Source organism: Stegodyphus dumicola, chromosome 5 (assembly GCF_044657685.1).
Source record: "Stegodyphus dumicola isolate Sdum_Otavi_A_Nest chromosome 5, ASM4465768v1".
Taxonomy (NCBI): Eukaryota; Metazoa; Arthropoda; class Arachnida; order Araneae; family Eresidae; genus Stegodyphus; species Stegodyphus dumicola.
Window position 1 is genome coordinate 64007337 of NC_140772.1, and position 24574 is coordinate 64031910.

Below are 24574 nucleotides of genomic sequence, written 5' to 3' on the forward strand. Positions count from 1 at the left end.
TTTAATAAATTATTTAGAAACCCATTTTCTTCTTCTTTTTATATTTAAAACAAAATGCTATTAATAATAATAAAAAAAACCACCAATATGCTAATCAAATTTACAACATGTGAAAATATGAAAGATAGATGTATTAAATATGTGCAACTGATATACAGAATAAATTCCAAACATTAATTTCAGTACATTTAATAAAATAAATTACTTAATTTTTGGCAAATAAAAGAAATTAAACAACATATTTAAATGCATTTTACATGAACATATATATGAATTAAAGTGACTTCATTTTATCAGCAACAACGATGTGCCTGTTTAAGCTAATATAAGTTGGGAAAAGTAATTCTTTCAGAATATGGAAATATCAGCAACTTTTAAGATGCCATCAATTATTACATTTTTCAGTAACAGTTATATAGTAGGACCTTAGAACTGAAGTACAGTACATTAATTAATCATTAATAATCCAAAGAAAACCTAACTATGCAAAATATTTAATTAATTAAAGCAAAAATTCAACAGTTTGCAGAATTTTATTTTATAATTCATTCTTAGACAAATTTTAAAAAATATTTTAGTACTCAATCTTATCTATCTATTACATGCATATTTGTCATTTACAAACTAGACACATACAACACAACATTTTCTTCAAAAAAAGCAATTAATGTTGAAAAACGTGGTCATTTATATTAATGCAAAATAATAACAAATTTTCCTCTACCTGACAACTCACAAACACACACATACGCACACACAAACACGTACGCCAAAAAAAAAAAAAAAAAAAGAGAGAGAGAGAGAGAGAGAATGATGTGAACAACCACAGGATTTTCTTGTATGGCCTATTAAATTATGCACATTTTTTGTTGCACTTCATTTAAACTTATTTCCTTGAATTTCATTAGAGGTATATTTCTCATTCAATCAATTCAGTTCTCAGTTTCTAAGAAGGCAAAAATACATAAAAACTCAAAACATCTTCATTAAAAATTATAAAATACAAAAAAGGCAGCTCCATTAGGCCTAGCACCACTTAAATTATTGGCAATTCTTCAACTATTGCACGCAGATTAATTAAAGGCATAAAGACCTTAACCAAAACAAAAGAATAACATAATTTAATCACTTTTAAAGCAAAAAATTCAGAATTTACCAATATATAAGAATAAAAAATTGAGCTCACCAAGCCGGGTAACAAAGTGGGTATATATATAAACTAATAATTTATAATAAGAAAACTTTCCATAGTTTTCTTATTAAAAATTACTATAAATTATTAGTTTATTACTTTGCAGCTTTAACACAAGTCACAGGCCTTTTTAATTTACTTTTAATTACTTTATATATATGTCTAGTGCTGCTGATTGCAACCAAAAAGGGAGGTGCACAACTAGATGTTACAGCTGTTCCATATACAAAATTTCAATGTTCTGTGGCGACATGTTTTGCATTATGTGATATATACATACCTATGTGCAGACGTCATGAAAAAAAAAAGAGTCCTTTACTGTCTCTGTATGTACAGATGTCACGTAAAAAAAAAAAAAAAAAAAAAAAAAACATTCTAATCGATCTGACAGTGGCTGAAATGAATATTTGTGTTTTTGCATTGAAATATGATAGTCAAAATTTTTTGCAATTCTGATACTTTCTTTACCTTGTACAAGAAAGTAAAAAAGAAAAAAAAAAAAAAAAAAAAAGAAAAGAAAAGAAAAGAAAAAGAAAGAAAGAAAAGAGAAGGAAAATAATTCAATTGCACTCAGCATCTTTTTGTATTTTAATTATGAATGGAAATTAATTCTGAAGAGCTCCAAGATAAGCCGCTAAACACCTGAAGTTTTGAGACTAATATTACATATGAAAATGAAATATTTAAAATCAGAAATTTTCTGTTTGTACCATGCCCAAAGAAGTATACAGCAAAAATATAATATCAGACCACTTTATGGGTTTAAATGTTAGTAAATCCAATTACACATGCAGGAAAAGTGAGTGAGTGAGTGAGTGAGAGTAAGATTATTGGCGCAAAACCAAAAATTATTATAATGCGCCAAATACGAGGTAGATGAAATCATAAATGAATGATGCTTTCAAATCGCTTACCAAATCTAGAGGATGAAGTCATATAAAAACAGAGTAAAACCACACATTAAAATACAATACACAATCTACAAAACAGATTACATTAGATAATAAAAGCCAGTCTCTTTTAAATACTCAAATAAATTACAATTGACCTCTCTTCCGATTAAACGGTCGGGAGGTAAGTCACAGCTATTAAAATATTTCTGACAAAGATTATTAAAACTTGGACAATTAAAATGTGATGGACAGATAGACAAACATTACAATTTAAACAAATAGGCTCATTTTCAGCTTTCAGAAGATAGTTATGTGTCATTCTAGTGTGATCAATCCTGAAGAGAGCCAAAAGAACTTCTTCCTTACGATTTCTATTTAAAATCCCAATGCTCAATTCTATCCTTTACAGTGCTCAACTTGTTGTGAAACTGAACATCCCAAAGTTGTTGCCATTTTTTCCGGATCTTTTCTTTGATGGTATAACAGATATCTCTAAACGGAATGGGGTGACAGGTCAGATCAACAGCAGATTTCGCTGTGCTATCCGCCAGCTCATTGCCTTTTATTCCCGCATGTCTGGGAATCCAGCAGTACAGGATTTCATATCCACGACTTGTTAAATTTATATGCATCTTGAGAAATTCCACTATTACAGAATCCTGAGTATTAGAAAAAGCTTCTAAAGCTTTCAGAGCACTATACAAGTCTGTATACAGTATGAACGTCTTGTGGCAAAGCTTTGAGATGTACAAAAGAACATACAATATTGCAGTTTGTTCAGATGTTAAGACTGAGAAAGCATTGTGCAAACATCTGCCCTCTATGTGATCTTCAATTACAAATGCCATCCCCACACGATCATTTGACTTGGATCCATCTGTATATACTGGAAGATAACTGCAATATTTATACCTGTGCTCAGCAAAGAGTTCTCTGTAAATGATGTCATTAGTGCTTGCCTTCACGTGATGGTAGAAAACATTAAGAAGCTAGATCCGCGCATTTTCCCAAGGTGGGATTTCAAAATTCTACACTGCTTGGGGACACATATCAGAGAGGGAAAGTTCCTCAATGACAGGGCGAACTCTTAAAAGAAAGGTAGGCACACAGGATGAACGTGTTTCAAATAAAGTGTTGCACACATTATCAAGTAAGCACAGCTTATTAGGATGTTCAGGTTGCAATAAAATATTAAAATATTGCAAAAGGAATGACTGCTCACGCCTCAGATAAAATGATGGTTTGTTAGAGTCAACATAAAAGCTCTGGACAGGAGATGTACTGAAAGCTCCAGAACAAATCCGCAGAGCTTGATGGTGAACAGGCTGTAGTTTTAACAACACTGATGACCGAGCGGATCCATAAACAACTGAGCCATGGTCCAGTCTATAGCGAGGACAAGCACTCTGTAAATGCAAAGCATAGAGCAATGCTCAGCATCCCAGAAAGTGTTCGCCAAGATTTTTTAAATATTCATGTTTTTAAACACTTTTTTCTCAGGCTTAAAACATGAGAAAGAAAAGTCAATTTTCGATCAAACGTCACTCCTAAAAATTTTACTTCAGGTGCAACAGGAATAATTGTACCATTCAGATATAATGCAGGCTCAGAATGGAGACTTTGCTTCCTACAAAAGTGTATGCACAAAGTTTTCTGTTTCGAAAATGTAAATCTCTGTTTGTCTGACCATTCCTGGATCTTATTCAGAGCCATCTGCAATTGCCTCTCTACGCATTTCATTTTCTGCCCCACGACAGCTAATCTGTGGGTCATCAAACATATAGAGATCCCAAGATGGTGGAGAAAGTTCTTTCAATACAGAATTTATTTTAAAGCTGAACAAGGTTACACTAAGCACACAGCCTTGAGGACACCCTCTTCCTGTTCAAAAACATCTCACAAAACAGAGCCAAACTTTATTTGGAAAACTCTAGTGTTCAAGAAATTCTGAACAAAAATTGGTAGGTTGCCACACAAGCCACTATCATGTAGATCCCGAAATATACTGTATCTCCAAGCCTTATCATAAGCTTTCTCAATATCAAAGAATACTGAGACAAGGTGACTTCTTCTTACAAAAGCTTTTCGAATGGATGTCTCTAAAAGGAGCATGTTATCTACGGTTGTTTTCCCCTTTTGAAAACCGCTTTGATAGTGTGATATAATATTATTCTTTCCCAAGAAGTAGACTAGGCAGCTGTTTACCATTTTTTCAAACAGCTTGCATACACAACTCGTAAGGGCCAAGTGGCCGATAGTTGGAGGGATTCCTTTGATCTTTCCCTGGCTTAGCAATAGGAATTACAACAGCTCTCCTTCATGTACTGGGAAAAGTATGCTGCTTCCACACTATTGTAAAGAATGAGAAGGGCGGTCAGTGACTTATAGGACAGATGCTTCAGCATTTCGTAATTCATGCTGTCAACACCCGCAGAAGACATATGTGTCTGCAACAAAGCTCTCCTTAATTCAAGCATAGTAAAGTCTCTATTATAAGGCTCAAATTTGGAAGAGTTGAATGCGATGGGATTTCTTACAGAGCGATGCTTGAAAGAGAGAAATGCAGGTGAATAATTTCTGCTGGAAGAAACGGCAGCAAATGTCTTTCCAATAGTATTCGCAAGTTCTCCTATGGAGCTAATCACTTCGCCATCTTTTTCCAAAATGGAAAGTGAGTGGTCCTTATATATTCCACATGCATTTTTTTACTCTTTCCCAAACTCGCTTACTAGGTGTAGAGGATGTTACTGATGGCACATATGAAATCCAGGAATCCCTCTGGTTCTGCCTTCTTACTTTGCATTTGCTTTGGCTCTTTTAAATGCCATAAGGTTTCACAAAGTAGGATATCTACGAAAAATTTCCCCATCATTTTTCTGTTTTTTCAGTGCTTCATGACAGCCACGATTCCGGCATGGTTTTGAATACTTTGATATTTTTCCTGATTTGCTAGGGCTGGAGAGCATAGCTGCCTGAGTAATAGCAGTTGTAACTGCTTCCACTGCATCATTGATAAGCACAGCTTATACCATTTTCTCTGTGAGCTCTGCAGAGTAAGAAAGAGTTCCCAGTCTGCTCTATCGATTATAAATCGAGGTATCTCGACATGGGGTTTGCTCCTCTTCGTGCAAGAGATACAACAATGGGATAATGATCGTTGTTGTAAAGATCACTTCCAACACTAAAATTGCAAAATGGCAATACAGATGGTGAACAGATAGCTAGATTAACAGCATGAAATATCTTTGTGGGTTCATGGAAGTATGTGTCTTGCCCATCATTTGGGATACAGAGAAAATGATCTTCAATCATCTACTCTATTTGTCTTCCTCATGAATGGGTGTCCTTGCTTTCCTACAGCGGACTATGGCCGTTAAAATCTCCCAGTATGATAAAAGGCTTGGGCTACTGCACCACAAGATAATTTAAATATTGCTGATCAATGCGCTCACTTGGAGGCAAATAAACAAAAATCACTGAGATCATGATATGAATATTTACTTGTACAGCAACAACTTGGAGGGATGTCATTACGATGAAAGAAAACCTCTGAAGTTTTGCCCGTTGTCCCGGTTTCAGATTTGTTTCTTACACTGCCAAGCATAGAAGATGATGAGCATTAATCAAGTCTTTGGCGTCCATCAGGTTTTGGTTAACGCCACGACAGTTCCATGAGATGAGGGTGGTCATTATGTTTGCTGTTTGTTTTTCCTGTGTTGCTTTTTAGATTTGCGTGGAAGCAGATGTTTGGGAATTTCCAGCCCCTCCTCTACTTCCACACTATCTGAATCTAAAGTTTCAGAGATTCTGTCATCAACTGAGCTATGCTAGGGCTTCTATTTTTATTAACAACTTTTGGAGGGACATTTCTTAGTTTGCTCGGCATTACTATTTCTTTATTTTGTACTACATGAGTTGGATTTTCCTTTTTCTTTCTGTTTGGAATCTGCTGGTCTTTATTTGGTGGAGTCTGCGTACTTACTATAGTTTGGGTAGCAACTGAACGAGTTAATTTAAGAGCATTTGCATAAGATGCATTTGGTCTTCTGGCTTCGCATAAGATGCATTTGGTCTTTGAACTAGTCTTCTGGCTTCGGCATATGAAATGTTCCTAGAAACTTTATGATCTGGACTTCCTTTTCTGATTTCCATTTTGGACAGGAATGAGAAAATGCTGGATGGTCACCTTTGCAATTTATACACAATGCGGCAGCAGTGCAATTATCACTATCATGACCAACTGACGAGCACCAAGCACACGCCAGGTTGCCATGACAAGACATCTTGGAATGGCCGTAACTCTGGCTTTGGAAGCATTGCATAGGGTTTGGAATGTATGCTTGTACACAACAATTGAGGTATTCAGTCAATTTTCGTGTCAATCAACTCACCTTCCTTATGCATCTTCATCCGCCTGGCAGCACTGACATTTTGATCGGCTAGCTTGGGAACGAACTCTTCTTCAGAAACAGACAGAAGGTCAACTTCCGAGATTATGCTTCTACAAATGTTGTTTTATATGCTGATACAGTTTTATCGATTTGCCCTAGCTTGGTTAATCGTAGAAGAGACACACACTGTATAGTCGAAATTGTTTCGATAAGTAAATCTCCAGATCAGAGACACTTTATGTTTCTTGGCTCACCAATGGAGGAATGAATATACTTGTTATTTACAAATGGAGATAACTTCTGAATTTTGCCAGAAGGACTTAAGACTACAACGAAATTGGGACATTTGTTAAAATCATTTGCATTTGCATTGGTACATACTTTTTTAGCAGTAGGTTTTTCAGAATTGGTGCTTGAAGTGATGGGACTGACTTCAAAGTCTTTGATTAACAATATGTGAGAATTAGCCATATTTGAAAGAGAAAAGATTCAGGTCCAATGGCCCCGCCCACCATGGAGCCCAACAAGGGAACACAGAATCCTGTACCAGGGCTAGCCAGAACTATACACAAATTGAAACCCCACAGTCGGCTTTTCCGAAAGCAGGTACTCCCGAGAGCTTATCCCCAAGCCACTGACAGAAGGACTAGTGACCAGCCGATTGACACCCGTTAGGACAACTAAGGTGCCTTCCGTTTAACTAAAGCAGAGACCAAAGCAATGTGTTGAGAATAGTACCTCGCCCCTTAACTACCAGGACCCTCCTTTCTAACGACACGTGTCTCCACAAACGACAAATACGTAGGCAGTTTTCTTGCAACTTGAAAACTAGAGACAAGGGCTGTTTCAGTTTCTCGTGACAAGCCCCAACCTTCGAAGAAAGAGAAGAAGAGACGGAGAAGAGGATAGATCACTGGGGCTCCAGGATCATGACACCCGTCTCACCAAGAATATGATTCCCTGAAGGGCTAGGGTACCTCGGGATTGCACACCCGTACTTACAAAAGTGAGCCCCTGAGGGGCACATGCACAAAAATTAATTGCAATTATTATTGAAATAACAACTATAAACCAAACTTTTTCACTAAATTAATGCTTTCCAATTATCAACTTTAAAACATTTTCAAAGCACTTATTAATAAACCAGCACATTAAATTACTGTTACCAGAATGGACATGCTGAGATTAGAAACCAGCTTTGGTATAGCTTTGAAATTTTATACATCAATCAATAAATATTTCTGCATTTTAAGCTTTTCTCTTCTCTAATCACATTCTGTACATGAGTACTTTATGTAACTCAGAAAGAAACTTCTGCAGTTTTTTAACATGGTAAGTACCTATTCCAGTAAATCTAATTTATATCAAAATATGTGATATGGAAAAATAATAACCCCAATGCTTATCAACTTAACCAAAAATAATATTTACAATATCCGATGTACGCTTGATAGATTTTAGATAGAACTGAATTACATCATGGAAGCGAAATCCCCTTTCTCAGGACACAATTCTGCAGTGCAACACAAAATATAAAATTTTTTAATTATTAATCTATAAATTTTCTTCATGATAAATTTCTTCTAGGAGTATTAAAGCTTTATGATAAAGCTTTAATACAAAATATCTATTACATATGAAGCAAATATCTATTAAGAATAACTTAGATGGCAGAAAGGTAATTAAACTGGCAAGAAGTTTGTTAATTTATTTTTAAATCTTACCTGTGAGATAAGTATTATGAGATGAATTGATGAAATAATGGCTTAAAGGTTGGTCCATATCAAGATTTAGGTCAAATTTTTCAGGAGCTACAATGACATTTTCTTCACTCATCAGATAACGAAGAAACCCATCCACAGATAATAAACCTACATAAATATAAACATCTGTTATATTTTAATGCGGAAATTCATCCACAGATAATTAACCTATATAAATGATAAAACAACTATTACATTTAATATCAAACAAATGCATATTTAAACATGGTTAAAGATAACCGAACAATTTGTAACAAAATTTCTCGAGTTCAACTTCTTAGCTGTTTTAAACAGGCATGCTGATTTCAAAACTGTAGTTAGTTTTCTTCTAACTACAGTTACAATGTCAAGTTTTTTTTTTTTTTTTTTTTTTTCCTGTACACCTTATGTGAATGTGATCACTCTCCATGACATCAAGCATGAATCATAAAAAACACTAACAGTGAGAGGTGCATACTTAGGTGTATTAGTTCAGTTATGCCCGAGATACTGTAGCGAGACATTCTGTATTGCACTGATATAATGAAGTGCATTCCAACATGGTATCCAAGTTCTTGTTTGTATACAGTGTTTAATTTTTATTTACATGAACTGAAACTCTTCCTTATATCTGCCTCTGTAATTCATGTTGTAAATGCTTAAACAAGCCCCATTCATTTTGCCATATATGTGGCAACTTTACCATTCTCAGTCAAAGGATAAACATCAGTACATTTATCAAGCAAGCCTACTTTGCCTATTTAAAGTGAAAATTGGTGATCAAGATAAATCATGCACCCCTCATAAAGTGTGCAAGCAGTGTAGTCAGAGTTTACAGATGTGAATAAAGGGAACAGGTATCTAATTTTCCATTTGGCAAGAGCCCAAAGATCATTTAAGTAATTTTTGCATTCATATAATGAAAAATGTCAGGATATACCATGGAAAACAAAAGTAAAATAGAATATCCTAGTTTTCCATCAGCTGTGCCCAGTACCTCACTTTCAGTGCCAGTTTTCAAAGAATTACCCTCTTCTTAAATACTGGAAAATGTTTCTGGTAAATATTGAATTGACCCAAGTGATGAAGATTTGGAAATTGAAGATGATTCCATTTGAAAGGAATTTGACCAGCATGAGTTGAATAATTTGGCATGAGATTTGGGACTATTCAAAACAGACTCAGAGCTGTAAGAAACTTGCAAAAAGGGCAATATTCTGAAATAGAAGAGGAATTATTAGATCTAGAAGCAAGAATTGACAATCTAGAGATATGTTTCAATTAAATGTTAGTCAGTAATGTTGTTAGTGTTACTAAAGTTGATATCACAAAGAGTAATTGTAAAATAAAAATACCTGAAATTTCACTTCCTCAATTTAGTGGAAGTTACGAAGAGTGGAACATATTTAAAATTGAATTTGATAATACTGTTGCCTCGAATACACAATTAACAGATGTACAAAAGCTGTATTATCTGCATGCTGCCCTTAAAGGAGGAGCAAAATTATTACAAACTCAGGAAGACACTTTTGAATCATTATTTAGGGCCTTAGAAAATCGCTTTGAAAACAAGAGAGTTCTTGTTAATATTCGCATTAAAGCCATCTTAGAATTCGAAAAAATTATTCATGAGTCATCAAAAGAATTATGACATCTAGTAGATGCTGTGAATAAAAACATCAAAACTCTAAATAATTTGGTTTTCGAATGAAATAAATTCTCTGATATTTTAATTACTACTAACATTTTAGAAAATATAGACAAAGAAACTCGAAAACAATTTGAATAATCTGTAAATGTGTCAGATGCTCCTAATTTCGATAAATTGATAACATTCTTAAAGAAAAGAAGACAACTTTGGGAAAAAAAAAAAGAAAAAAAAAAAAAATGCAGTAAAATCAAAACAAATGAATGAAATAAAAACAAAAACACTTCTTGTTCATTCAAATAACTCAGAAAGAAATCATGCAATATGTAAATCCCCACATTCTCTTTTTAATGTAGTAAATTCCTTGATATGAATATGAATTTTGTTGAAAGATTTACACTAGTAAAACGAAATAACTTATGTCTGAATTGTTTGGGAAAAAAGCACGTTGCTTCACAATGTAGATTGAATTATTTTTGTAATATTTGTCATTACCACACATGCCTTCATAAGGATGAGCCATCGATTTTGAATTCTGTTTCAAACAAACATCCGCAGACAATAGGGCAGAAGACAGCTGACAGGAAGGATATTCCTCTGGTACCTAATGGAAAGGTGACTTTCTAATTGTTCATTAGCTAAAAATAAAAGTGTTATCTTGCTATCTGCGATTATTATGATAAAAACTTCGAAAGGGACATTCATCAAAGGAAAGGCTCTCCTTGACAGCTGCTCACAGATTAATTGTGTGTCAACTCATTTTGCGAAACAATTAAAGATTAAAAAAAACAAAGGTTTTTGCTAAAATGCCGGGAATAAATGGAACTGATATTACTTTAAATTATAAATTGAGGACTTCAGTTGCCAACAAGGGGGAAAACGTTCTCTACAGAACTTGATTTCTTTATTGGTTCCAAAATCAAAGAAATGATTCCCCTTAAACCATACACATTAAAAATATTGACATCCCCAAGGAAATTTCCTTAGCTGATTACAGATTTAACACACCTGAGAAAATCGATTTATTACTGGGTGCGAAATGTTTCTTATTAAAATCGGTAAATAATTCACCACGTGAATCACAACTCTGTGGTCTGCTTATGTAAAACGAAAAAACATTGCAAAAATTCTGGAGGCAGAAAAATATTAATTTTCCAGATTCGGCACTTAGACTGAAGAGATATATTGCGAAAAACATTTTAATGAGAATTGTTACTGAACCTCTGAATGTCAATACGTGGTATGCATGGGCTTCTAATTTGATGGAAACATCTAGAAATTTAGCAGAAAAAAAGACTTAATCAGGTTTGTCAGCCATTGGGTCAGGACTCAAACGTACAACGACTGTACTGGGAATTCATGCAAGAATACAAGTATTTAAAGCATATGGAATTAGTTGAGGAATCAGAATCCATAAATGATTCCTTCTATTTGCCTCATCATAGGATTTACAGACCAGACAAAAGTAGTAAATGTTTAAGAATGGTTTTTAACGCCTGGATTGCTATGACATCAGAATTGTCATTAAACGATATTTTGTTGAAAGGAAGAATTCCACAGCAGGAATTATTTTCTACAATGGTTAGATTTAGAAAACACCCCAACCCCTTCACATACAAAAAATGTATTGCCAGATTCTAATCCATCCACCACAAAGAGAACTTGTTCAAAATTCTATGGAAGCACAGTATTGATGCATCAGTGCACACTTATAAGCTCAACACCATAATGTACAGAATGTCAAACGCTCCCTGTCTAGCAATTCGAGCTCTTAAGCAGTTAGCTAGAGATGAAAGCCAAAACTGACCTGAAGCATCGTCCGTCGGTCTTAGACTTCTATGTCGATGATATACTTTCCAGAGAATCATCACTTGAAAAGACTAGAATTCTTAAGTCCTAATTAATAGATTTGTTGAAATTAGGTACAATGGAATTGCATAAATGCCGTGCAAATCAACCAGATCTGCTTGTGTCTGAAAATAAGGTTACCACTCATTCAGAATACATTTTTGATAAGCAACAAAAATCTTCATTGGTAAAAAATTTTGGTGTTCTATGGAATCCTCTGGATTGACTGGTAGTTTACAATGGCCATTCTAACAGTTATAGTAAACGAGATATTCTCTCACTAATTTTGATGATGCTCGATCCACTTGGCTTAATTGGGCCAATGGTCACAAAAGCTAAAGTATTTATGCAAAGGCTCTGCCTTGCTAAACTCAATTATAATGACACATTGCCGGATTCTATGGAGTGGATTGATTTCATATTCACACTCCCAGAACTAAGTAATCTTAAGATTCCTAGATTTGTGTTCCAGGAAGATCACACAGTGCTCCATGGATTTGCAGATGCATCCTCTTCAGCATACAGAGCTGTAGTCTATGTTCAACCTTAAGCAATTTTGGGGTTACCAACTGCTCGACTTTTGTGTAGCAAATCACAAGTTGCACCTATAAAAACCTTATCAATTTCTGAATGTAACTCAGCTGATGTCATATTGCATAGGCTGGATGCCAAAGACATTTCTTACATGTGATATCTGGTGGAATGGACCAGGCCTTCTTCATGAGGACATGCATTATCCAGAACAGCCTCTTGAACCTAGCACTGATAATGACTATGACAAAGAACTAACATTTTTATCAGACTCTAATTTTGCAATATTAGAAAATAATTCTAGTTTAGCCTTTCTCTTAAAACAGATAAATAATTATATGAAGTTAATCAAAATTTGTAGTTTTATTTTTAGATTCTCCAGAATCATTAGGAATAAGGAAAGGGTTTCAAGGCCTATATCCTTAGACAAAAGGAGCTGAGCTAACATTGATTAGGGAAATGCAGAAAGGTGAGTTTTATTCTGATACTGAGTCTCTTGAAAGGGGTGGCCAGGTATCTCATAGAAACAAAGCTTAAATATTCATTAATAATGATGGAATCTTATGTGCTAGTAGCAGACTTACACAATCTCAGGTAAGTTATAATTGTAAATATCCAATCATTTTGCCAGCTAGACATAGATTGACTTATTTGATCATATACTATTATCATCTGAAATATTGCATTTTGGACCAGAAGCCCTATGAGTACTGTTAGACAAAAATTTTGGCCCATCAGTGGCAGGAATCTTGCTAGAAAAATAGTACATGAATGTGTGCAGTGTTATAAACATGGACCTGTACCAATAGATCAGATAATGGATGATTTACCTGTTGAACGAGTGTCAGTTGAATCGATCTTTAACAAGTGTGGGCTCCATTTTTGTGGTCCATTTCTTATAAAGGCAAAAAATTAAAGAATTAGGGCATTAATTGCTGCTTTAAAGAGATTTTTTTGCGAAGAGAGGAAAAAGCTCAGCCATATTAGCAATAATGCTACAAACTTTTTGTGGAGCTTGAAATGAATTAAAAAAATTTAGCCAAAATGTTTAATTAGCCAAAGTACCGGAACAAGGGTTAACTGACTATTTGTTGTCAGAGGAGATTGAGTGGAAATTTATACCCCCTAGGGCACCACATTTTGGTGGGATTTAGGAAGCAGGAGGTTATATCCTTCAAAACACATCTTAACCGTTTGACTGCTTTGCGGCACAAAAGCACTGCGTTCATTTGTCTTGAAAACCGCGATATGCGCTGCGAGTTTCAATGTGTCTTTGTTGCTCTGTGGGCGTGAACGTACGTAGTCTGACCTCATGCGTACTTTGTAACACAAGTGCATTCTAAAATAACTAACTGCATTGTGGTTTTCGAGACAAATAAACGCAGCCCTTTTGTGCCGCGTAGCAGTCAAACGGTTAAAAAAAAAAAAAAAAAAAAAAACGGTTAGAAATTCAAAATTAGCTATGGAAGAATTTTTAACTTTAGTAACCCAAATAGAGGGAATATTAGACTCCAGACCAGTTTCACCACTCTCTTTTTAACACCTAGACATTTTTTAATTGACTGTTCTATAACAACAGATGGAATTAATTTTGAACATGACCATATTTATTGAAGGACATTGAATATCCAGACCTCTGAACACCAAACAAGCTTGCATGTAATCATTTTAAACAAGTCATGCTTGACTATCGTGATGCTAACATTTAGCTGAATAATATATACCATCAAAACCTTTTTTTTCTATTCCACAGAAAGCAACAAATATAATAAAAGGTAAAGCTCTTCTATCATTTAGACCTACTACAAGCTATGTCAGAATATACAATTTAATTTTAAAATCAATGATTTTTAGATTTAAACAATTAAATTTGAACCATTTCTAGAGGATAATATCTGCTATCATTCTGAATTTATATCTTGGAATACATTTTTTATGTCCTTCACTTGAAATAATCAAAAGTAAATAACCTTTTTGAGCATAGCTCTTGTGAGGCTCATACTGCTTGATTATGTCCCTTCCTTTGGCAGGATCAGCATATGGATAAAGAATTTCATTCAAACGGGGATCCCTTTGTTCTTTGTTTAAAAAATCTACTAACTGATCAACAGTCATACCTTTCTTTTTACTACCAGTCCTGTAAACACAAAAATACATACGTTAACACAAATAAAGTAAAATTAATACTTTTGGAGAATGTTATTTTTATAAGCATAATTATACATTATCACAAATAAGCATAGTTATAAAATAACATTTAATGGTTTACTGAAAAGAAATTTACTTTTGCGAGCTAATGATCCCCTCAGATAAAACATAATAGGTACTTAATCATACTGTATGTACATCTTGCAGGAGAACAAAAATGGGTCACTTCTATATCTACCGTTCTACTGGGCCGATTGACGAACTTTAATTTCTCTTAGGCATTATATTAGCCTGGCTTGGGAATTCTATTAATGTTACACATAGCATTCTAACATAGGTATTATGACACAAAATCGAACTTTTTCTGAAATAACATAACGATTTTTTTTTCCCCTTATTTCCATTCTATAACTCAAATTATGCCAAGGTGCCAAGTTTTGGAAAAATCGCATAAATAGTTTTTAAAAAACTAGCTCAAAATGTTAGCTCTTTAATGTTAACTGAATTTGGCATGTATTTATTAATATCTCTTTTTTTTTTAATTAAGCTTACTTGATTCTTTTTGAACAATTCGAAATTTAGGTTCAATCCAAATAAAATTCACAGATATATATACATTTTTTTAATTTTTATTTTTTAGTAATTTTTCGAAAACATTTTTAATTACAACCTAGCAAATTTTTACCATCACCTTAAAGTAGATGTATTTCTAAGCACATCTGAAAAAAATTAGATCTTTTTATTCAGAATTTCCTAAGGTATATATGAGTTTACATACTGGCATGTTCTGAAATTTGGTATGTTTGTTATAAGCAATAACAATGCCAAATGTGCTTTATGAACCCTTAAAATTATTTGAAAGTATGAATGATGCACCTTTAGCACATGCATACACAGTGAAAAAAGGGAAAGAAAAACAGGTTGCTATAAATTAAGAATTTCGCCAAGGGAAATTATTCTTGGCGCAAACAGAAAAAAGCATGCCAAAATAATTTTTTTAATTTCTTGGTAAGTTTCTCACCAAATTTTGAAAAATAAATTATATTTAGACATAATTTTAGTCACAGAATTGAAAAATGGGAAAAACATCAACATGCCATTTCATAAAATGCCCCATTTTGTGGCAAAATAGCAATGTCAGAACAATGTAATAAATCCAATTATACTATATCCTACATGCAAAACGCAAGTTAAATTTCATCAATTGGCCCAGTAGATCGAAAGATATAAAACTGCCTTTTTTTTTTTTTTTTTTTTTTTTTTTTTTGAAAGGTGTACATGTTTTTACTTTGATATAATGTATACTGAACAACAGATAAAGAAATCATAAAATAAAATGCAAATGCTATACAGAAATTACTATCCTGTATAACTACATCAATACTGAAGCCTTTTTAAATAATATTAAGTTAACACTTTTCCAGTGGATGAGACTATGCAACACAGGTGGCAAAACTTCATGTCATTAGGATCAGGATGTTAAGACTTCATACTTATTCAAGTGCAATAACTGCATTTTTGAAAAGCTGAAACTATATATTTATATAATTTTAAAAGTAATGAATTTTATGAACAGAAATAATAATAATAATAAATCTTATGGACTGCCATAAACAAATGTAATTTTTCACGAACATAAATAATTCTTTTTGCTCGTTCTAAACTCAGAACTGAATGACAATCTGATGTACAAACAACTTTCAAACTTTGAAATGTACATTCAATATTTTTTCTAATAGAATATTAAGCGCTTTTCAAACTTTAATTCCTTTTTTTTTAATTACCTTCTACAAAGTAAAGGAAGTATTGTAATCACAAAAAATTTTGGATATTATACTTCAATATCCATTTTGATAACTCTTGCATCTATTTGAAAGATGCTTTTGAGTAACATCTGTACATGCAGAGAGAATCAAAGACTGTGTTTCACAAAATATATTGTAAAATGAATTTAAAAATGGGTCCAGAAGAGATTTTTTTTCATGACGTCTGTATGTACATATGTATCTCACATAACTCAAAGATTAATAGCCATAGAACACTGTAATTTTGCATATGGGACTGCTATAACATGCAGTTGTGCACTTCACGTTTTCATTGCAGTCTGAAGCAGCAAACATACATATACGTATATATATAGCCACTCTATTACTCAGCTCGGCAAGCCATTTTTTTTTATTCTTATATGTTGTTTAATTGAACATTTTTTGCTTTAAAAGTTATTGAATTATGTTGTTCCAATGTTCCAGTTAAGGTTTTTATGCCTTAAATTAATCTGCATGCAATAGTTGTAAAAATATCAACAATTTAAAAGTTGTTTAAATGATACTGAGTCTAACAAAGCCATTATTTGCTTACATATGAAACTTAGAAGAATAGTGAATTAAGTCAGATGGTGTACCACCTTCAGTATTGTTTTGCCCAGTGGGCCAGAAGTTAACTTTCAATTTTTTGCACCAAAAATTTTGTCTTCCTGCAAGCTGCCGAATTGTTTCTTTGTATAGAAACTCCACTAATTTTAACTGTAAATTTATTTTAACTGTTTTTAACTATATTTGGTGCCTCAATGTGAGAACTGAATTGATTTAATTAGAAATATATCTCTAATCAAATATGAAGAAATAAATTTAAATGAAGTGCAGCAAAAAATGTATATAATTTAATAGGCCATACAAGGAAGTCATGTGGTGCTAATGGCATGGTGTCATGTGGAATTTACCTATTCTGAATTCAGATAAGCTTTAGCATATGTGGGAAATAAATACAAGTATAATAGATAACTAAACTAACATAATTCAGGCTTAACTTCCTCCGCACACAACAGAAGCAAAACAAAATTTAGCAAAAAATGTTTTCAGTCATCAATTTCATGGTACATTGCCAGTAGTGTACAATGGATGCTAGTTAAGTTTTATGATGATAGCTGCAAATTTGAATATTTTTGGATATTGCAAAACAAAAAGTGAAATTTTTCAACAAATAGAACATGTAAAAAAATGTGGAGAAGTGACAATAAATTAAGGTGATAATAACAGAAATTTTGATTACAGTGTTATTATAATCATTCAACTAATGGATGGTGAAATCTGTAGTATCATTCTAAATCCAGAAAATATCACTATCCATAAGGAAGAAAGTGACAGAGAGTTTACTGAGAAGAAAGTTCAAATCGACATTTTAGTGAGAATTGTTCACATAGCAATAATAAAAGTTGAATAATGGAATTATGTAACTGAATAAGAAATTATATCTATCTATAGAATTAAAAAGAGAAAGTACTAGCAGAAAAAGCAAAGGAACTGAAAAACACTTAGCTATGAATGATTATACATTGAAAATAACCTACAACTGAATGATTATACATGAAACAACTGAATAATCATACATTGAAAGAAATCTGCAATAAACAAAAAAAGCATTGAGCATTTTTGGGGGTTAGATTATTCCTTTAAACTCATAAGTGCTTCATTACTTCATAAGAAACTACTTCATATTACAGAGTTGCCACTCAAACAGCAGATTGAAATTCCCTGATTTTTCCAGATTTTTCTAGGTGTGTTTTAATTCTATGCGCATAGTGTGCATTGGATGTGCTGAGAGGCAAATTAATTATGGTATCACTTGAAAACACAAAAATTTGCCTATAATACATGAATTATCTCCAAAGCAATACTATTATAACTCTAACAGGAGTTTTTCTCCACTGAAGACTGAGATTAAAATCTGCCTAATCTAGATTAAAAAAATGTCTTTTTATGCAAACATTTTGAATTTAAATGAAAGAAAGAAATCTGTTTAATGATATTTTAAAATGAATTCAGGTATTTTATATTTATTTAGCAGTATACATAAGCAAAAAATATGTGCATTAAATTTCGTGATGGTATGTCATCATACTGCTAGAATTAGTTTCAGGAGTATGACAGATAAAATTACCTGAACTTTATTGAATTACTGCCTTTATTGAAATTTGAAAATATTATTAACTAATAATAAATAAATTTGAAGGAAGAAGCCACATTAAATGATACGAACAACATTAAAGTTAATAACTTAAAGATTAAAAACTGAATTACAATAACCAACAATATTTTGGTGAATATAATTATCTAGGCTAACCAACCTTTAATATATTTAAATGGTTAGCCTACATGACTGATTACTATTTTTTGAATTTTAGTGCAAAATGACAAATAAAGCATTTATTTAAAAAAAAAAAAAAAAGGTTTAAAAGACTGTGGTAAAATCCTAATATATGGTGTGACCGTAGCATGATTTTGAAAATTGTTACCAACATCAAAATGACCCATTTAGTGCTCATCATAACCAATACTAGGATTAAACCGATTTTGCTTTATACGAGAATGGGAAGTTATTTTCTTTCATTCAACATGCACTTCATATGCGCATGCAAATCTTTCGATTCTCAAGCTTACTGGAAACCAAAGTCGCTGGAAAGTTACTTTGCCTTTCTAAAACACAATCTGATTGGAGCTGCGAAAATTGGCTCTATGCCAGCTGCTCAAATGATGCTTACGCAGTACATACTAATTCGCAAAGAAAGAGATCACTCTCAATGTAGACGTAAAAATCACTTTTATCGAGGATTGCCGCATGAAATTCCCTGACTTTTCCAGATTTTGACTAAAATATTTAAAATCCCCAACTTTTCCCTGACATTTCTAGGTAATTTTCAAATTCCCCAATGTTTCCTGGTTGTTCAGGTTTACCAGGTAGCATGGCAACCCTGGCATTATTACATGCATAAAGGTTTCATAACAGATTGAATGCGCACAGAACCGATTACAGACTGATAAAATTTATTTTTACCAAAAGGAACACTTTACAATGCTGTAACTTTTTACAAAGCATTTGTACAGCCCTTCTCAGTACGACACAGACCACAATCAATAGTTACACTTCAAACTACTAAGAACATTAAACACAACAGTATGCAAAGCACATCTAAAAGGCAAAATCCTCTCAGATATTTCAGTACTCCTAATTGAACTCTCAACTACCAAGTGAGAAACAGTTGCTCTCTCTGGTCTTATATAATTTCCCCTCGCCTTCCCCGGCCACCAAGAAATCTCTATTACCTTTGAAATTACTGGAAGGCATATGAGGGCCAGATACGATTACAGTTACATATAAGGATCAATTATATTTATTCAAAAACAGTACCAATTACCGTTACATAGTATTACGTATTTCCAGCGTCATTCTGACTAGAGGGCGCTGCGTTCGTCCTAATAGTCAGTGGCAGGCAGGATACTAAAGGTGTAGGACATGGAAGGCAGAGATGCCTAATAATATATCTCTAATTGATTGAAATTTTCATATATTTTCTTGTAAATATATGTTGTTATTGTTTACAAAACCTCTTATTATCTCTTGGATGCACCTTTAGTCTCACAGAACCATTAGATGCAAAATTGGTGCATCTTGTCCGCAAACGTGGAATATCGGAAGTAATTAGTCATCATTACTGGATTATATTTCTGAGAAGTTTGGATACTTTACGTACGCTTTTGGATACGTAAGATTGCATACTGGACTGTGGAGGTAAGACCTTTTGAACTCACAAATTCTGAGTTAATATGGATAAGCTTTCGAAAATAATTGAAAAAAGAAGTAACGTTCGCGCTAGTGTTACTAAACTAGTTAAAAGAGTGCAGAAGCTCGATGAAGCTGTCGAAGATGTAAGTTCATTATCAGAACTACTGGAGCTATTAGAAACAAAAGAGCAGATCTTGAAAAGCCATGATTTAGAGGTGGAAGCACTCATAAATGATCCGGAAAAATTTAAAAATGAATTAAAAGCTTCGAAAGAATACGATGACAAAATATTGTTCGCTAAGATTAAACTAAAGAGCAAAATTAAAGAATTAGCAACAGAAAATGTTCAGCGGACTTCTTCAGTTCTTAACACAGATAGTGTTTCGGGAAACACAGTTACGGCTTTAAAATTACCAAAGTTAGAAATTTCGCGATTCTCTGGTGATTCTGGCAAATTTATGGAATTCTTAAACTGTTTTGATAGCGCAATCGGTTCAAACAGTTCACTTATGAAAATTGAAAAATTTCAATATTTAAAATCTCTTCTTTCTGGTCCTGTATATAACGTTGTTGCGGGTTTTGAATTAAATGAGAAAAACTATGACTCATGTCTTGAGCTTTTAAAATAGATATATGGTAGAACTGATTCTATTATTTCTTACATGACTAAATTATTAAGCTTAGAACCCGTGAGATGTTTGTCTAATGTTAAGGGTTTGCGTAAGTTATACGATGAAATAGAAGTTAATATAAGAAATTTGCGTTCATTAAATGTAACGGAGGGTTCATATGGGCATTTATTGAATCCAATATTATTGAAGTTGCTACCACAAGATTTGGTGTTAGATTTTCACCGAAAACGAAACAGGGAAGTGAATTGTGAGGTTTTGGAAATTATTACGTTTTTGAGGAATGAAGTAGAATCTAGGGAAACTGCCGAAACTGTGATTAGCCCCCTAAAAAGTTACGAAACGAAACGATCCTTTTCCCAAAATTATCAAAGTGGTCAAACTTATCAGAAAAACTATTCAAAGCCTAAAAATATATCAACCACTTCAGCAGTAAATACACAAATAAAAAATGTTTGTTTATTCTGTGACGGTCATCACAATTCCATAAGTTGTAAAAAATTGGATGTAGAACAAAAAATAAATAAGCTGAAGATTGAAGCTAGATGCTGGTGTTGTTTTAAAAAATATCACATGTCTCGCGAATGCAGGGCAAAAATATCATGTAAAAATTGTTTAAGCAATTTTCATCATGAGTCTGTGTGTAGAAAAAATAAACCCGGTAATGTTACGATGAGAGGTTGTGAGAAGTAAGTGGAAAGCAAAACTGTTTTGAATGACTCACAATCTAAATCTAATAAAAACGCCGAGAATATTTCTGTGTCTCATAGTAATATATGTACCAAAAATAAGTCCTTTTTACAAGCATGTACAGTTTTAGCCTGTTCGGATAAAAATTCAGTCTTAACTAATGTTATTTTAGACAATGGTAGTCATCGAAGTTTTATTTCATCTTGATTAGTTAAAGAATTAAAATTAAAGCCAATACACTACGAAAGAATAGTTATTTTTGCTTTCGGAGACAAAATGGCACGTGAGAAGGAATACGGTATCGTTTCATTGACATTGCACAATAGGGATCAAAGTTCGAAATCGTACGAGTTAGAAGCTATCTTAATGGAATATATATCTAATTTGTCCTTGAAAATTCCTGATGTATCTATTCGCAATGCGTTGAAGGAAAAAGGTTTACCTTTGATTGATTCATTTTCTGGCGACTGTCAGACGGAAATACTTATTGGATGCGATTCATTTCGGGATGTTGTTTGTGACGATAGAGTTAAGTTAAATGAAAACATTACTGCGATAAATTCTTGTTTCGGCTGGTTACTAGCGGGAGTGGAAGGAAGTAATAAATTGACTAGTAATTATGAAAATGTATGTTTAGTCATGGACTCTTCTTCCATTTTGTGCAATTTGAAAAAATTTTGGGAAATAGAAGAATTTCAGTCAGACAAACAAAACTTTTCTGAATGGGACAACCAATTGATTGAAAAATTTGAAAATTCTCTGGAATTTAATGGGGAAAGGTACATTTGTAGATTGATGTGGAAGGAAAACTTGGGACCTGCAGTTGGCTTGAATTCTAATTATGAGGTTGCGAAAAAGCGTTTTGATTCGTTAAAGCACAAGCTAAATAAAAATCAAGAAATTTATGACCAGTATAAACAAATTATATCGGATCAGTTAGAATGTCAGATTGTGGGGAAATGTGTTAATGAAGATAAAAATTCAGGATATTATATGCCCCACAGAGCGGTAATTAGGGATGACAAGGAAACAACTCGAGTTAGAATTGTTTATGATTGTAGCAGTAAAGCTAATGAAAATAATAAATCTCTTAATAAGTCTCTAGAATCGGGAGTAAATCTTTATGCAAATTTATTGGACATAATTCTTAAATTTCGAGAATATCAAGTTGCATTTTGCGGAGATTTAGAGAAAGCTTTTCTTATGATAGAGATTGCAGAGGAAGATAGAAAATACCTTAAATTTTTGTGGTTTCCCGAAGAGGTAGGTGATTCAACCCAAACTCTCCATTTAAATCGTCTCCCATTCGGTTTAACCACTTCGCCATTTTCCTTGGCTTGCGTTTTGAAATTTCACATTAAGAAATTTAAGGAACATCATCCAAAATGTTATGACATGTTAAATTCTTTTCTTTATGTTGATGATCTCTGCTATGGAGCCAATACCGTTCAAAATGCTTATCATTTAACTTCTACGGCAATAGAGATATTAAAAGCAGCGGGATTTCATTTGAGGAAATTAAAAACTAATTGTCCGGAATTGTATAAACTTTGGAATGAAAACGGATATGAGGAGTATACTGACTTCGGGCAAGGAACAGGTTTCTTGGGATTGAAGTGGAATCTGATTGAGGATAAAATTAAATTAGATTTAAGAGATATTAGGGATTCTATTGATGCTAGAATCACCAAGCGTCACGTTTTGAGAGTTATTTCAAAGATATTTGATCCATGTGGACTGATTAGTCTCTTTGTAATCACTGTGAAAATTCTTCTGCAAGAGATGTGGGAACGTGGTCTACAATGGGATGAAGATTTGCCAAGTGATCTACAAAATAAATGGAGAACCTGGTGTTCTGAACTTTGTGAACTTGAATCAGTATCTATTGAAAGAAGGTTTTTTGAAAGTGTAGAAATAATTGAAGTTTCTCTTCATGTGTTTTGTGACGCCAGTCCCAAGGCATATGGGGCTGTTGCATTCCTAAGGTACGTGAATTACTATGACCAAATCAAAGTGAGCTTTATAATGTCAAAAAGTAAAGTTGCTCCTTTAAAAACTTTGACTCTTGCAAGATTAGAGTTAATGGCAGCTCTCCTCGCTGCACGTTTAGGAAATTATTTACAAGGTCTATTTCCTAATTTCGCGAAACAAATTTTCTTTTGGAGCGACTCTCAAATCGTCCTTCATTGGTTGAAAGGATCTTCTAAACAATGGAAACCATTTGTCGCCAACAGAGTAGCTCAAGTGCAATCGCTGACTCTACCAAAGTGTTGGAACCATTGCAGTGGCTCCGATAATCCCGCGGACCTTACTACTAGAGGAGAATCGGCTAGGAGGATTCTTACAAGTTCTCTGTGGTGGTCAGGCCCTGTCTGGTTGTCTAAACCGCTTTACTCGTGGCCTCTTCAAGAATTGCTACATCATTTTAATGACATCTGTGATGAACACGTTATAGTGAAAGAGCAATGGACTGCACTGGTTAATTCCATGGTAACCAGTTCAGCTAATGAAAACTTGCCTATGTCGTCGTTACTGGACATCAATGACTTCAGCAAAATAAGTAGATTACTGCGTGTTACTGCTTGGATTAAAAGGTTTGTGCACAATTCTAAACCTAATTCTACAAAATTAAATGGACCTATATGTGCTCCAGAACTTGAGCAAGCTTTGTGTTTTTGGATCAAAGCTACTCAATTCAAGCATTATAGTACAGAAGTTACCCAACTTCTTTCTAAAGGAACTATCGATAAGAGTTCACGCATATTTAATTTGAATCCTGAACTTGATGATAATAACTTACTTTGTTTAAAGGGACGTTTACAGCTTTCAAGTAACGATATGCAAGCCAAACATCCTTGGCTTCTTCCATCTAATGATAAATTTGTTGAACTACTTATCTGTGATTCTCATACTAAAATGTGCCATTTAGGTGTTGATGCAACTTTAACACATTTACGAGAACAATTCTGGATTATTAAAGGTCGTCAATTTGTGAAAAAAGTGTTAAATAACTATCTGATTTGTAGACGATTCAAAGTGAAATCTGGAATGCAGGTGGTTGCCCCTTTACCGCCTGATAGAATTCATGAGTATCCACCATTTGATATATGCAGTGTGGATTTTGCCGGACCATTTTTTGTTCGTGATTTTAATTCAAAGTGTTATTTACTTATTCAGCTGTGCAGTGACAAGAGATATCCACTTAGAAGTAGTTCTTAACATAAGTGCTGATTCTTTTTTGTTAGGAATCCGACGATTTGTTTCTCGTCGAGGATTATGTTCCACTATATATTCTGATAACGC

At 33.5% G+C, this 24574-nt stretch overlaps 1 protein-coding gene across 1 annotated transcript in view; it reads right to left on the reverse strand.

Annotated features, from left to right (window-relative positions):
• LOC118189146 (1-phosphatidylinositol 4,5-bisphosphate phosphodiesterase classes I and II-like) overlaps nt 1–24574 on the reverse strand; it is a 166868-nt gene that overhangs the window by 99334 nt on the left and 42960 nt on the right. Inside the window, exons 8-9 of the mRNA XM_035359694.2 lie at nt 14216–14382; nt 8201–8347 (exon numbers count right to left, since the gene is read on the reverse strand). Coding sequence (XP_035215585.1) covers nt 8201–8347; nt 14216–14382 — 314 coding nt within the window. The remainder of the gene's footprint in view (nt 1–8200; nt 8348–14215; nt 14383–24574) is intronic.